The 12,302-nt window shown below is 52.1% G+C and overlaps 1 protein-coding gene across 6 annotated transcripts in view; it reads right to left on the bottom strand.

The window, feature by feature from the left end:
- The window catches only part of CHRDL2 (chordin like 2), a 30,580-nt gene extending 19,115 nt beyond the window's left edge, over positions 1-11,465 (bottom strand). For 2 of the 6 annotated variants that reach the window (XM_036929792.2, XM_036929793.2), the window contains exons 1-2: positions 10,935-11,459; positions 1,467-1,579 (exon numbers count right to left, since the gene is read on the bottom strand). In XM_036929792.2, the coding sequence (XP_036785687.1) occupies positions 1,467-1,579; positions 10,935-11,016 (195 nt within the window). In that variant the 5' untranslated portion in view covers positions 11,017-11,459. Of the gene's footprint in view, positions 1-1,466; positions 1,580-10,934 lie in introns of all 6 variants that reach the window. The other 4 variants (XR_008999212.1, XR_008999211.1, XR_008999210.1 and 1 more) reach the window with 4 other exon arrangements.
- Between the last annotated feature and the right edge of the window lie 837 nt (positions 11,466-12,302).

The raw sequence follows: 12,302 nt of genomic DNA, 5'->3' as shown, positions 1-12,302 counted from the left end.
GCAACAGTTCCTTGGGCTGAGGAAACTGGGAATGTGTGAACTCTGGGAGAAATGAACAAGCTCCAGTGGATCACAGAACTCGGACTCTGTCAACTGGACCACATGATATGTCTGGAATTTTCAGTTATGGTTTCCTTTTGGTTCACTGGCTCTATTTCATGAAGTTCTTTTTGTAAAGGTTGATTGGCCTCAGATGTGCTAAGGAAAACCAAGGGGAGGCAGTTGTGGGGGGTTGTGTCCTCACTGGCATCAGAGTTCTACCTGGGGCTGATGTGGTAAAGCAGCGGAGAATCAGAGGCCCTGGGAGGAGTGAGGCCGCGGTGGTCAGTGTCGGCAAGGGGCTGGCCCACGCCCCTCCACCTCCCTGCATCTCCTCAGAAGCTCTTCTCTGCTCCCATGCCAAGGACTGGTTCACAAGGGAGCCTCTTACAGGCCGTCTGCACTCCTCTTTCGACTTTGTGCAGGAAGAGAGAGGTGCCAAGGGGCTGGCTCTAGCTGGGAGCCAGGTAGCCCTCCCCCAAGCCCCAGCACCCAGACAGAAAGCCGAGGATTTCACACTGACCAGGCTGGGTCCCAGGCAGCTGAGCTAGAGGCAAGGGTGTTTCAGGACCTTCTAAACCACTCCCTCCTTCCCCATCCAACCAAACTCAGATGTGGCCTGAGAATTCTGGAGCTCACGAGGGTCTCATTTACTCCACCCAGTCACTGTACAAGGCCCTGTGGAGGGTGCTAGGTCAGAGTTGGGTGGAAGCAGACAGAGGTGACCAAAAAGACCTGTTAGCCTTCAGCAGGACACTGAACTGGGCATGAGTGAGCGCCCAGGAAGACCTGCTCTCAGGGGCTCCGTGGGGCGGTGGGTAACTGACAGACTCAGATAACCATTACTCCTGACCAATGGTGACCAGGAGGACGGGGAGCATATGTGGTGTCCCGGAAGAAGATACTTTCACATGAGGGTTCAAGTAAGGCTGCTGGTGGAGGTAGCATTTGGCAAAGCCTAGAAGATTAAGTCTTTGGCCTAGGGGCACTGGGAGAATGCATCTTAAGGCAGGGTGATGAGAGAGGTGGCTGGAGGAAAGAGGGCAAGGAAAGGAAGGAATAGGAGGCCAGAAGGGCTCTGTCTTCTGCCTGATGGTGCACAGGGAGGCGGCACCAGCAGAGGTGGAAAGCAGGTTGGGGTGAGAGATGGGAGGCCCGGGTCCTCAGTCCAGCCCAGCCGCTGACCCACTGTGTGACTTATCTCAGGGAAGCCACAGTAGCCGGCTGCTGTGAGTACTGAGTACTTGGCAGGGACGTGGTGTGGACCTCAGTCCCTCAGCTGCTGCTGATGGAGCATGATGCTAGGGGGCTGGTTCCAGAATGCCCTGACCTCCAGGGTCAGGCTCTCCTGTCTCCCTCTGGGGTAACTTCTGTGGGATTCTCCTGGACATAGCTGCCACAGGTGGCCAGGTAGCCAAGAAACTTACCTCGGAGCAAGTACAACGCAGGCAGTACATCAGGCCCTGTGGCTCCAGGTAGGGGTGCCAGCTCTCACCGGGGGAGTATCTCTTCCCATGGAAAAGGCAGAACATATCTGGACCTGGCAAACCAACCAGAGCTTTGTCAGTCCCGGGGGCTCCAGCCCAAAGACCCTGCCTCATCCCTTCATCTTTCTAAGAAGGATGTTATCTGGGCCACTCAAGTGAAAGAGAATCCACTGGACGTGCTCTCCCAGGCAGGGGCCCAGAAATGTCTGCATCTGAATCTCAGCTTGACTACACACATGCTGTGTGACTTTGGACATGTAGCTGCCCCTCTCCAAGCTTTAACATTTCTCTTGCAGGGCAGTTAGGAGGTCAAGGAGTTGAAGTGCTTCACATATTTGAATTGTGGTATAAATGTTAGTTATTACTCTTAGACAAATAATCTGAGGCCCAGAGAGGATAAATTATACCCCTAAGGTTACACAGCAGATCTGTTACCAAGCAGGGATGACAGCTCAAGTCTCCTCAGTTGGCCCAGTGCCCCTTCTGCCCTCGTAATCACACTTGCTTCCTTTTCCTTGGTCCCATTTTGCTTATTTGTTTACTACATCTGTGCACCCTCCCCCTTGTCTGACCCTCTCCCTCTGTACACACGCACACACACCCACACCCTTTCTCTGGGGCCTGTGACCTACCTTTTGAATAAAGCCCCTCACAGCAGCTTTCCTGCCTTCATACTACCCTGCGTCCTTCTATCTCAGCAAGAAGCCCCGATGACGAGTGCTTGAACTGGGAAAACAAAGTGCTGCCCGGAGAAAGATTCTTAGGAAACCCGCTTTTATGTACCCTGAAAAATGGTCACTGCTACTACTACAATAAGATCATTGGTTACTTTTGTAATCTGCATCTCAATATGTAGTCAATACGTAGATGAATGTTTCTAAGAATGATGGAAATAGTTTTGTCTCCGTAGGTGGGTTAGATACCTCTCCTGCAACCCTGCTTTCCTGAATCCTCCACTCTCTCTCACTTCTCATAGCCAATCAATCGCCCAACCCTTCAGGCTGCCTCTAGAACACTTCAACCCTCACCTCCTACCTTGCCACCTAGCCTCTGCTCAGGGCTCCTGGTCTGCACTGCAGCGCCTGCCCCACCCCTCTGCCTCCTGCTGGGTCCCTGCAACCCTCCTCCACCCAGGTACCTGGGGATTTTAACAACCCAGAAAGGATGCTCTCGTTCCCATGAGAAACTCCCCATTTCCTAAAGAATAATCTGAGCTCTTTAGGGAGGGCCAGCACAAGCTCATGGTCTGCAAAGGTTTGTTGAATTAAATGAGATTAAAATACGGAGAAAGGAACCAGCGATTATTGACTATCTTCTTTTAACGAAGGTTACTTAATTTTCACATTAATACTATTGTTTTGAGAATTAAATTGGATAATGCTTGCAAAGTGCCTCCTTAGCCCGGTTCCTGACACTTCACCAAATGCTAATATTGTGAAAATGATGACAACAGTGGCCCTGCAGATGTGATCCATTCAGGATAATAACGTCTGTGCTGCAGGGTCACTGGAGTGTCAAAATCATTATGAGAAAACTAGTGGATCTCAGAGACTAAATGACTTGCCTTAGGCCATCCAGCTAGGGATTTGAACCCAGAACTCCAGGAGCCCTTCAGTTCCCTCACTCCCTATTGCTTTTTGCCCAATTTCAGGAGCCTAGAGGTTCCTTGTCTCTGTCCCTCTGGCCACCTCCCCCCCATTCCCTATTTTTTAATTCTGATCCCCTGTTGGTCTAGAATCTAGAGGCTGGCTTTCATGCCTTCTCCTGCCCACTTTCTAGAGTCTCACGCTTTCTGCATCATTCTCTTAGATATTTAAACTCACGGAATAGAGAACATTGAAAGTACAGGAGCAGGGGCAGCTCACATCCAATGCAGGAGTTCCCTCTCAGTGTAGGGGAGGGGCTGGCAGAAGAGCCCAAAGGCCATTCCTGACCTCGGGAAGCTTCCTTTGTTAAGAGGCAAGGCTGAACCCAGCTGCCTCTGGCCCGGGGCACTGCTCCTGCTCTGCCTTTTGGGCCTCCCAGAGCAAAGATTTGAGGCCTTGACCGTGATGCCCTTAGAGTCTGTGCTTCAGTAGCGGATGGGGACCACAGAAATACATGGCTGAGCTCCCTCCCCAGCCCCACAAAGTAGAAGGTTCCCTTCCCAGCAAGGCCAGGCTGCCCCATATCAAATGAGCTGTGTTTATCTCTCAGCCTCCGCGGGCAGAGACGTGGGCCCAGCTCGGGTGCTCATCAGAGCCAGCCCAGCCCTCCAAGGACTGAATGACGGCTTTCTTCCTCAGTGCCCTCCCCCACCGGGGAGGAGGGTGATTGCAACACTACCTTGGCCTTAGGTCTCAGCCTTGTTGCAGAAGAAACCTTGTCCCACCTTCCTTGGGGCAGCCCTGCAGCCTGGCCCTGGTGCCAGTTAACCCTACACCCCCAGCCACTGCCTGCTCAGAGCGTGACAACAGAGAGATGTCTCAGCCCATGCCCAGGCCTGAAGGCCCTTCTCCCCACCAACAGACCTGGCAGTGGCTGAGGGTGTGGGGAGCCTGGCAGGCTGTTCCTCAAGCCCAGGAGGCCTCCTGTGGCCATGATTCCTTCCCCACCACACCCTCCAAGGTGAGAGGCACAGGAAGGGTGGCACTGCCTGCAGCTCCCTCTTCTAGGGAGGGGACTGCCCAAGGTCATGCCAAAGCCAGGCGGGAGGAGGAACTGCCAGGCCACAGGCTGCCTCCATTGCTGCAGCCCTGGCGTGAGCCCAGTCTTTGCATGTGGCTGGTGGAAGGAGCTCTACCTCCTTATGCTATGACCTTGAGGAAGACTCTTCCCTTCTCTGAGCCTCAGTTGCCATCTGAAAAATAAGGGACAAGGGGTGTAAACTTTGACCAAAGGTTTTCTGCACACTGTTTGTGAATCTATGATTTCAAAAGTCTAAGACTCCAGAGTTCTAGGTTTCTAAGATTTGAGAATTCCATGTTGCAAAGAGCCTACATTTCTTTAGAACATGGAGCTTTTAGAATTGTACAGTTTTGTGGTTCTAAGATTTGATCATTTCAATCTTCCATGATTTAAGATGTGTTGATGGCTCCATATGCCCAGGCTCTCAGGGGTTCCAAGGTGGGCTAGGATGGGGTTCCAGGAGTCCGAGGAGCCTATCCTGAGTGACGTGGAGAAGGGGGCAAAGTTTGTCTTTCACATCCCCTCCTTTCCCATCTACTCCCTTTGGTATCCTGCTGCCTTCCCACCCCCGCCAAATCCCACCCCCTACCCCCCAACCCAGTGCCCTCGTCTCTCAGCGCCCTCTCCCAGGGACCTTTAGGAGTTAATGGCCCTGGCAGTGACATCTAACCCAGGAAAACAAGGTTAGTGAAGGAAGTTTTCATTTGAGGAGGACAATTAGGGATGATTCTGAGCTTTAGAGACATAAAGAAGAATTAGAGTTGGAGAGGTCTCATGCCCTTCAAAACCCCACACTCAAGGAATGTGTGTAAATACTCCAAAGACCCTGGCTTTGGAGTCAGATAGGCTGAGGTTCAAATTAGATTTGGCTTTTATCTGTAGCCTGAGTTTAGACAAGTTACTTAGCCATGCTAGGCCTAACCATCCAGCGCTATGATAGTGAAACCCCTCAAGGGGGTTTCTATATCTATTATTTGGGATCAGTAATAATCTCTACCTTTCAGGGTTATTGTAGAATTAAGTCAGATAATATACGTAATATGCCTAGTGCCTGACACATATTAGATGCTCCATTAAATATAGGTAAAAACAAACAGACAAAAAGCAGATCTGGGTGCTGACCCCAAATTTCCCTACTGTTTCTTTTTGCTCCCAGAATTCTACAGGCAACCCCAAGGTATCTACTAGGACATGAACATCATGGCACCTGCCATGGAGGTCGAATCGCCCTGGTTTCATTTATAAACTCCCTGGCCCTATTTCCTGTGGCTCCCTGCCCTCTCCCTGCCCTCACAAGCCAGACCCTCTCAACACTGCCACTGCCTACACAGACCTTGGGCTGGAATACAGAGCTGGAAGTGGTCAGAAAGGTTGGAGGAGAGAATGGGAGCACATGGGTGAGAGGCCAGAGGTCATGCTGGAGAGAGGCATGAAAGGGCAAAGGAAAGCCATGGAAAACCTTTAAACTGGGGCATGACTGTGATCAGGTTTGCATTTAGAATCATCCCTATGGCCGAATGAAATGGAATGTGGTAATAAAAAGTACTTACGAAGTGGGTTCTTCGTCATTACTAAACTGTCAGCTTCCCAAGAGCAAGGATCACATCTCGTTAGTTTTTGTATCTTCAGTGCTCTGTGCAGAGCCTACAGAGAGCTGGCGCTCAATCAATGGAGGCATAATGAAAGAAAGAATGGGTTCAAGGGAGAGAAGAGGTTCTGGAAGAGGAGGTGATTGATGGCCCTTAGTCCTGGAAACCCCTTTCTCTAACAAAACGAATACTTCATTATGTGGTAAGAGAGCCATCCTTAGCACTTTGACCTTGCCACCTAGCAGGGGTTAGTTTTGACTTCCCTTTTTCCAGTTCTCACCCATCGGAACTCCCAAACTATCTGCCAAACCAAACATCATGTACAAAATGGACAGTTGCCTGGGCAGGTAAAGAGGTGATTCCATCATCGTCACATGTCAGTCAGAATTTCCAAGCTGTCCCACCCAAGGTCATCCCTGAAACTCACGTGTTATGAAAAGTTCTTGCAGGGGTGATTAAAGTGGGTAGTGTGGTCGGGAGTTCTTCCAATAGGAAGCAGAAAGGGCAACCAGAAAGATGCTTCTGAGTTGCAAGGACAGCGTGAGGAGAGAGGCCTGGAACTGTGGCTGGCACGTCCCCAGCCCGCAAGAACTCGGGAAACCCGAGTGAACCCGGCTTCACTGGAATGTGAGAATGTTTACATCTTTTCCCTTGCGCCCACACAGCCATACTTACTTTCTTTATTTATAGTCCCCTTTTCACACAAACTTTCTCCCCTCTAAGACATAGCTCTGCTCTGGGCACAGGCACTCTATGGGGGAGGTCTCCTAAAGGAATTTGAAATGAGAGCTTCAGCTCCTCATTTGCTGAGCTGTGTAACCTGGGAAAGGGCCCCTGCCTCCTCTTTTCTATCACATGACAAATGTTCAGGAGCACAGGAAGACCTACAAGGAGAGAATCCTCAAATCAGGAAAGGCTCCTCTGTTACCTGGCAAAGGCCAAGGGGCAGAGATGAGACTGACACATTCTATTATGCCTTGGACATATACACTTAAGATTCCAGATTCTTAGAAAGTTAGGGACTGAGAGGTGACAACCAATCCTCTATTTTAGAGATGTGGAAATGGGAGTCTCAGAGAGGTCTTGGGACCTGCTTAACATCAAACTCCAATTCCAGTCTTCAGGTCTGAGGTGGGTGCTTACAGGAACACCCATCCCCCAAGGGACAGGACCTGAAGTGGCTTTAAATTGCAAACAAAAGGATCCAGGTGAGACATAAGGAAGAATCCTGACTACAAGAGTGGGTAACAGAAGAAGACTGTGGAACAGCTTTTTCTGGGATCGGATCCTGCCCAGAGGCAGGGGATGCCTGAATAATCTCTGCACTGCACCTCCAGGGGCACTGCTCTCACGCCAGTCCCTTTCCTTGGAAGTCCAAGGGCTTCAAGATCCCCTCCCAGAGCTGGGCAGTGTGGCCAGTGGCTGGTGGAACTTGAGAGGCAGTCCTGGAACAGGTGCAGCAGCTGAATCAACTGCGCAGCTGTTGGCGGGCTCTGCTCAGCAGCCTGCATGCGAGCGAGTGAGACAGAGACCTCTACTGGTGAGAGAGAGGAAGTGCAGAACCTCCTAGACACATCCAGAGAGGGGCCTGCCCGAGTGGGATGTCAGGCCTTCCTTCAGGTGCCTCTCACCCCATCATGTACATCTGGACAGGTGGACTGGCATGCGATTAGGATAAACAGCAAGACGGGGTCCCCACTGGCAGGTCTCCTACACCCACTACCCCAGGCCCTCTAGGTACTTCTCTAGGTGTCTGAGGGTCCAGCTACTCCTCCCTGGCAGGGCGGGGGTACCAGGCTGCAGATACACACGGCCCCTCCTCCCTTTTCCAAACGTCAGAGAAGACTCAGAGTTAAGAACAGCATCTTTGGATCTTAGAATCTTAGAATCCTGCGACGTTTAAAGCCAGAATGGTCCTCAGTGATACCTGTTTGGGCCTAACCATCTCACTGGGAAATCTGAGTAAGAGGCAGAGAAAGGCAACTCGCCCTGTGTCATAGCTGCAGTTGGTGGCAGAGCCAGAGCTGGAGCCCTGATCTCCTGATTCCAAGTTCCCGTCTGAACCACATCAGACCACGGGAGCTCCCTTCCCACCCCATCACTGCCTCCGGGGTCTGGGATTCCGTCACCTTGGAACAGAAGCCGTGATTTCTATAGTATACATAACCCTTTCAGAAAGAATAGAGAAATCGATGTTTTTACCTAATTACTGACTCTCTCCTGAAGACAGGATTGGGTGGAGGGAAGAAAGAGAAAGCAGAAATGTGGTGGACACCTTGAAGTTGGGGGCAATTCATAAGAGAAGAGCACAAATGAGAGGAGCTGACACAGGGGAAAGAGCTGCAGAGAGAGTCATGACACTGGCAGGTTCTCATTCCACAGAGGGATGGGTGCCCGACTTCATGCTTGTATGTGGCCTTGTGTGGCACTGGGATCAGTATCAGGTCAGGCTGGGAATGGGGGTTCAGTCTGTGGTCAGAGTTTGAGGATTAGGGCTCAGCCTGTGCTTGGATTTGAGACACAGTCAGGTCTGGGATCAGGACTCGATCTGTGGCTGGAAATAGAGCCAAGGATAGAATTACCTTTGTTTGAATAGCCTTGTATTGTAACTGAGGAGCAAGCTGCCACGCGTGCTCACAGGCCCTTGGCATTCTGCAGGCTGGGCCACCATGCAGTCTTGAGAATTTCCATCAGTTGGCACCACCACTGAAAGCATCTAAGATGTCACCAGGAGATTTCTTACCAGCAACAGGCCTGAGATATTACTTAAACTCAAACAAGGACCTTCATAAGAGACCTTCAAATAGGACCCTGATAAATGACGATAGCATTGTTTCTAGATTCATAGTTTGTCAACACTAGACAAATGAGGCTCAGAAAAGGGCAGTGATTTGCCCCCATTCACACAACCAATGAGTGACAAATCAGAGACTAGGGTCCAGGTCTCTTATCTTCTCTTAAATAAATTTGATGCATGACCTTGAGCAAGTCACTCCCCCTTTCTGGGCTTCAGTTTAACTACAAGGATTGGAAAATTGAGTGGTGGAAGCAGATTGTTTTTGAAGGTTCTTCCAGCTCTGACTTCACAAAATCTTAACACACCTCTCTGAATATTGCTGTCCACCTCACCTTAACTCAATGAGTCTGCTCCAGGTTGTTTTCTTCCATGTCTGGAGCTAGTTCCCAGCTGTAGGGGAGACAGAGTAGTGGCAGGACCCAGTGAGAGGTACAGACCTGAAGGCCAATGGAGGCATAGAGGAAGGAGATCAGAGAGGATCAGGTGGCCAGGGAAAGTTTGCTGAAGAGGTGTGACCTGAGCAAGGTTGTGAAAGGCTGACAAAATGTGGGAGGCCAAGAGGAGAGATGTGGGCAAGATATGAGCAATACTGCATAACGATCTGATTCTAGGACATCTTTCTAAGGTGCATTAAGGGCAGCAATATCTGGAGAAAAACGTTGGGGGCTGAGAATGATGTGCCAAGTAGAAGTGAAGCAGGCATGGAGGGTATCCTGTGTTAAGTCCCTTTCAAGAAACAACAGGTAAGTGTCAGGAGGAAACCTTCAGGGCTCAGGGAGGGGGAGGAGACAGTCTCTGAGAACCAGGCATTGTGCTGGGCACTGTAACACAGTCACTTCCTTTAATCCTTTTAAGAACCCTTTCAGTTCTGGGTGGGTATGTGTCTTAGAAAGATGAAGAAATTGAGGCTCAGAGTTGTGACTTACGAAAATCACACAGATAGCAAGGGGCAGAGGCAGGACTTGAACCCAAGACTGAGCTCTCTCCATTACTTCTTACTGAGGACTTCTATGAGTCTCATGCTGCTGGCAGCCCAGAGACGACCAGACATGCAGCCTGCCCTCACAAGCAGAGACAAGAATGAAACAAAATCCAGCACCGCTGGCTCCAGAAAGTCACATGCATAAGAAAGGCGGGGAGCAGGGGGAGGGGGGGCAGAGAGCTGAGCTGCAGAGAGGGAAGAGCACTAGGCTGGGAGTTGGGACACTGGGGGCTTCATCCCCTCTGCCCTAGTTTAACCTGGGGCAAATCACTGCCTCTCTTTGGCCTCAGTTTCTTTATTGTGTATTTCAGGGTTTGAACTAAGCTCCACCCTTCTCATTGAGAGAATCTTTGGTTTTGTTTTCCATCTTCACAATATTCTAAGAGATTGGGGATGTGGAGGGGGTCCACCAGCCTATTGTGGAGGCAGGGAGGAAACTGAGGTTCAGAGAGATTGCATAAATGGAGGTTACACTGTGTCTAAGTGGAAAAGCATGAATAAGGAACTGATATTTTTTGAAAACCTGCCATGAAGCAGCTAGTTGCTGGTGCCAGTTACTTGACATGTTTTTTCTAATTTAATCCTCACAAGAGTCCTGGGATTTTTTTACTCCTGTTTTATAGATTAGGAAATTGAGGCACAGAGAGGTGCCCTCCAAGCCTGCCTTTCACCAGCTGTGTTTAACAAATCTGGGGTAATGAAGACTGGTCTATCTTACTGTGCCCTGATGCCTCCCAGAGCTTCATACCCCAAGTCCGGGTTCCTGCCAGATGCTGTGCGGCAGCGGGGAAAGCACGGGATTTGGAACTGAATGAAGGGTTCTGGTTTTGGATGGCTTACTAGCTCTGTATACTTGAGCAAGTTTCTTCTCTCAGCCTAAATTTTCCCATCTGTAAAATGCAAATGATAATACCCACCTCATGGGAGTATTGTGAGGATCAAAAGAGATAACAGAATGACGTTACCTAGTTATTCCTTCCTTCCACGGGCCCTTTTTAAATGCAGTCTTCTTTCCCCCTTCATCACAGCATTGCCGTCTAACACACGGGGCGCTCTGCTGGGAAGACTAAGCCCCCCTCCACAGACAGACACACACACACGCACGCACGCACACACTGCCCTCTCTCCTACTGCCCTCATTCCCCACATCCTCGGGTCCATGGCAGCAGCCCCCTTGGTTCTGAGTCTTTCCAAGTTCCCCCCAATCTCCCGGACCATCAGCCCAACTGTTCCGCAGAGGAGTCTCCACCTTCCCGGTACAGGTGCTGCCCGGATGGCTGTCAGAACAGTTTGGGATCCCAAGTCCGGCGCTTTCCCTCACATCCCAGGGGCTCGCATCTCTCCGCCACCCACCCAACCCCGCCTCTACTTACGGGCACGAGCGTGGGAGTCCGAGGGAAAGCAGAGCAGCGCGAGTCCCAGCAAGGAGGAGAGGAACCGGACCTCGGGAACCATTCTTCCTTCCCGCGGGGCGAGGCCGTCCGGCGCTGAGCCGGGAGGGGCGCCGGAGGAGGGTGCGCTGACGAGGACACTGAGGCCCAGGGCCACGGAGCAGACCCCAGACCCCGGGAGGGCTGCTGCCACAGTAGAGAGTCAGAGAAAGGTCGAGAAGTGGTCAGGACAGAAAGGGGGGTCCGAGGTGGGAATAAGAGGAAAGTGGACAGAGAACACGGGGGAAGGAGGGAGAGAGATGGAGAGACGGAGGAAGGCAGGGCAAGAGGGAGAAGCAACAGGAGCAAAGGAGAAGGTGAGAGGGAGGGGAGAAGAGGGGCGGAGGGGACCGGGGTCCGCGGGGCGCGCAGCGCTGGGCGAGGCGCGCGGGACCAGCGGGCTGCTCCGGGCGCGCGGGCTAGCGGCAGCCGGCGCCCCTGCTCGGCGGGCTCGGGGTCGGGCCGCGGGGTCCCGGGGGCTGGGCTGCGCGCGGGCCGGCTGTGCACGCCAGGGGCGCCAGGCGCCGCGCTCGGGCGCATTTGTACTTTGCCGCGGGAAGCAGGCAGCCCGGCCTGGCGCTGGCCTAGCCCTGGCGCCTCCTCTGGGGCACCGCGGGCTCGGTGGATTGGCCACCCGAGAAACAGGCCCACTTTCCCCCCTCCTCTCTCGTGCCGGGCTCCGGGACCGACGCTCCAGGCGCGGCGCCGAGAGGAGGCGAGGGGGTTGGGGAGGGGAAAGGGGCCGCCCGGGCCACGGGTTTTAACCCCTGACTCTCCGCGACGCCCAGAGTGCAGGAGGACCAAACCCAGTTAGGCTTCAGGTGGAAAACTTCGGGGCAGAAAGATGGGCTGTCGGGGTCAGCGCGGGGAAGCGGGCTTTGGGAACCTGAAGCCCTCAGAGTGGGGCGCTCTGTGGTGCGTGCACAAAGCTTGGCCTCTGGATGGAATTAGGACACTTGCCATTCTTAATTCAGTTTGTGGTCATGGGCTCGCCACTTCGGAGTCTGCTCCCCACCTCTAAAATGGAGATCTTAATATTTTTAGTATCTTCCCACAATTCTCACGAAGAGGAAATAGCACCAAACAGTCAAATCTCAAAAATAAGGGGTCATAATTCCAGGGTACCCACAAGCACCACGACCAGGTTGAAATCCAGCCCGGCTGAATCCTTGGTCCTCACGAAGCAGGACATGATCTCTCCTTTGCTTCTGCATGTAAGGCACCTGAGAGTGACGGCCATGTTCAAGCTTCTTGGGGGAGAGCTGATTGTCTTTCCCACCTGAAGGTGGGCTCTCAGGGGGTACAGCCCTG

The sequence above is a fragment of the Manis pentadactyla genome, chromosome 9 (assembly GCF_030020395.1).
Source record: "Manis pentadactyla isolate mManPen7 chromosome 9, mManPen7.hap1, whole genome shotgun sequence".
NCBI classification, from domain to species: Eukaryota; Metazoa; Chordata; class Mammalia; order Pholidota; family Manidae; genus Manis; species Manis pentadactyla.
This window is presented reverse-complemented; position numbering and strand designations above follow the sequence as displayed.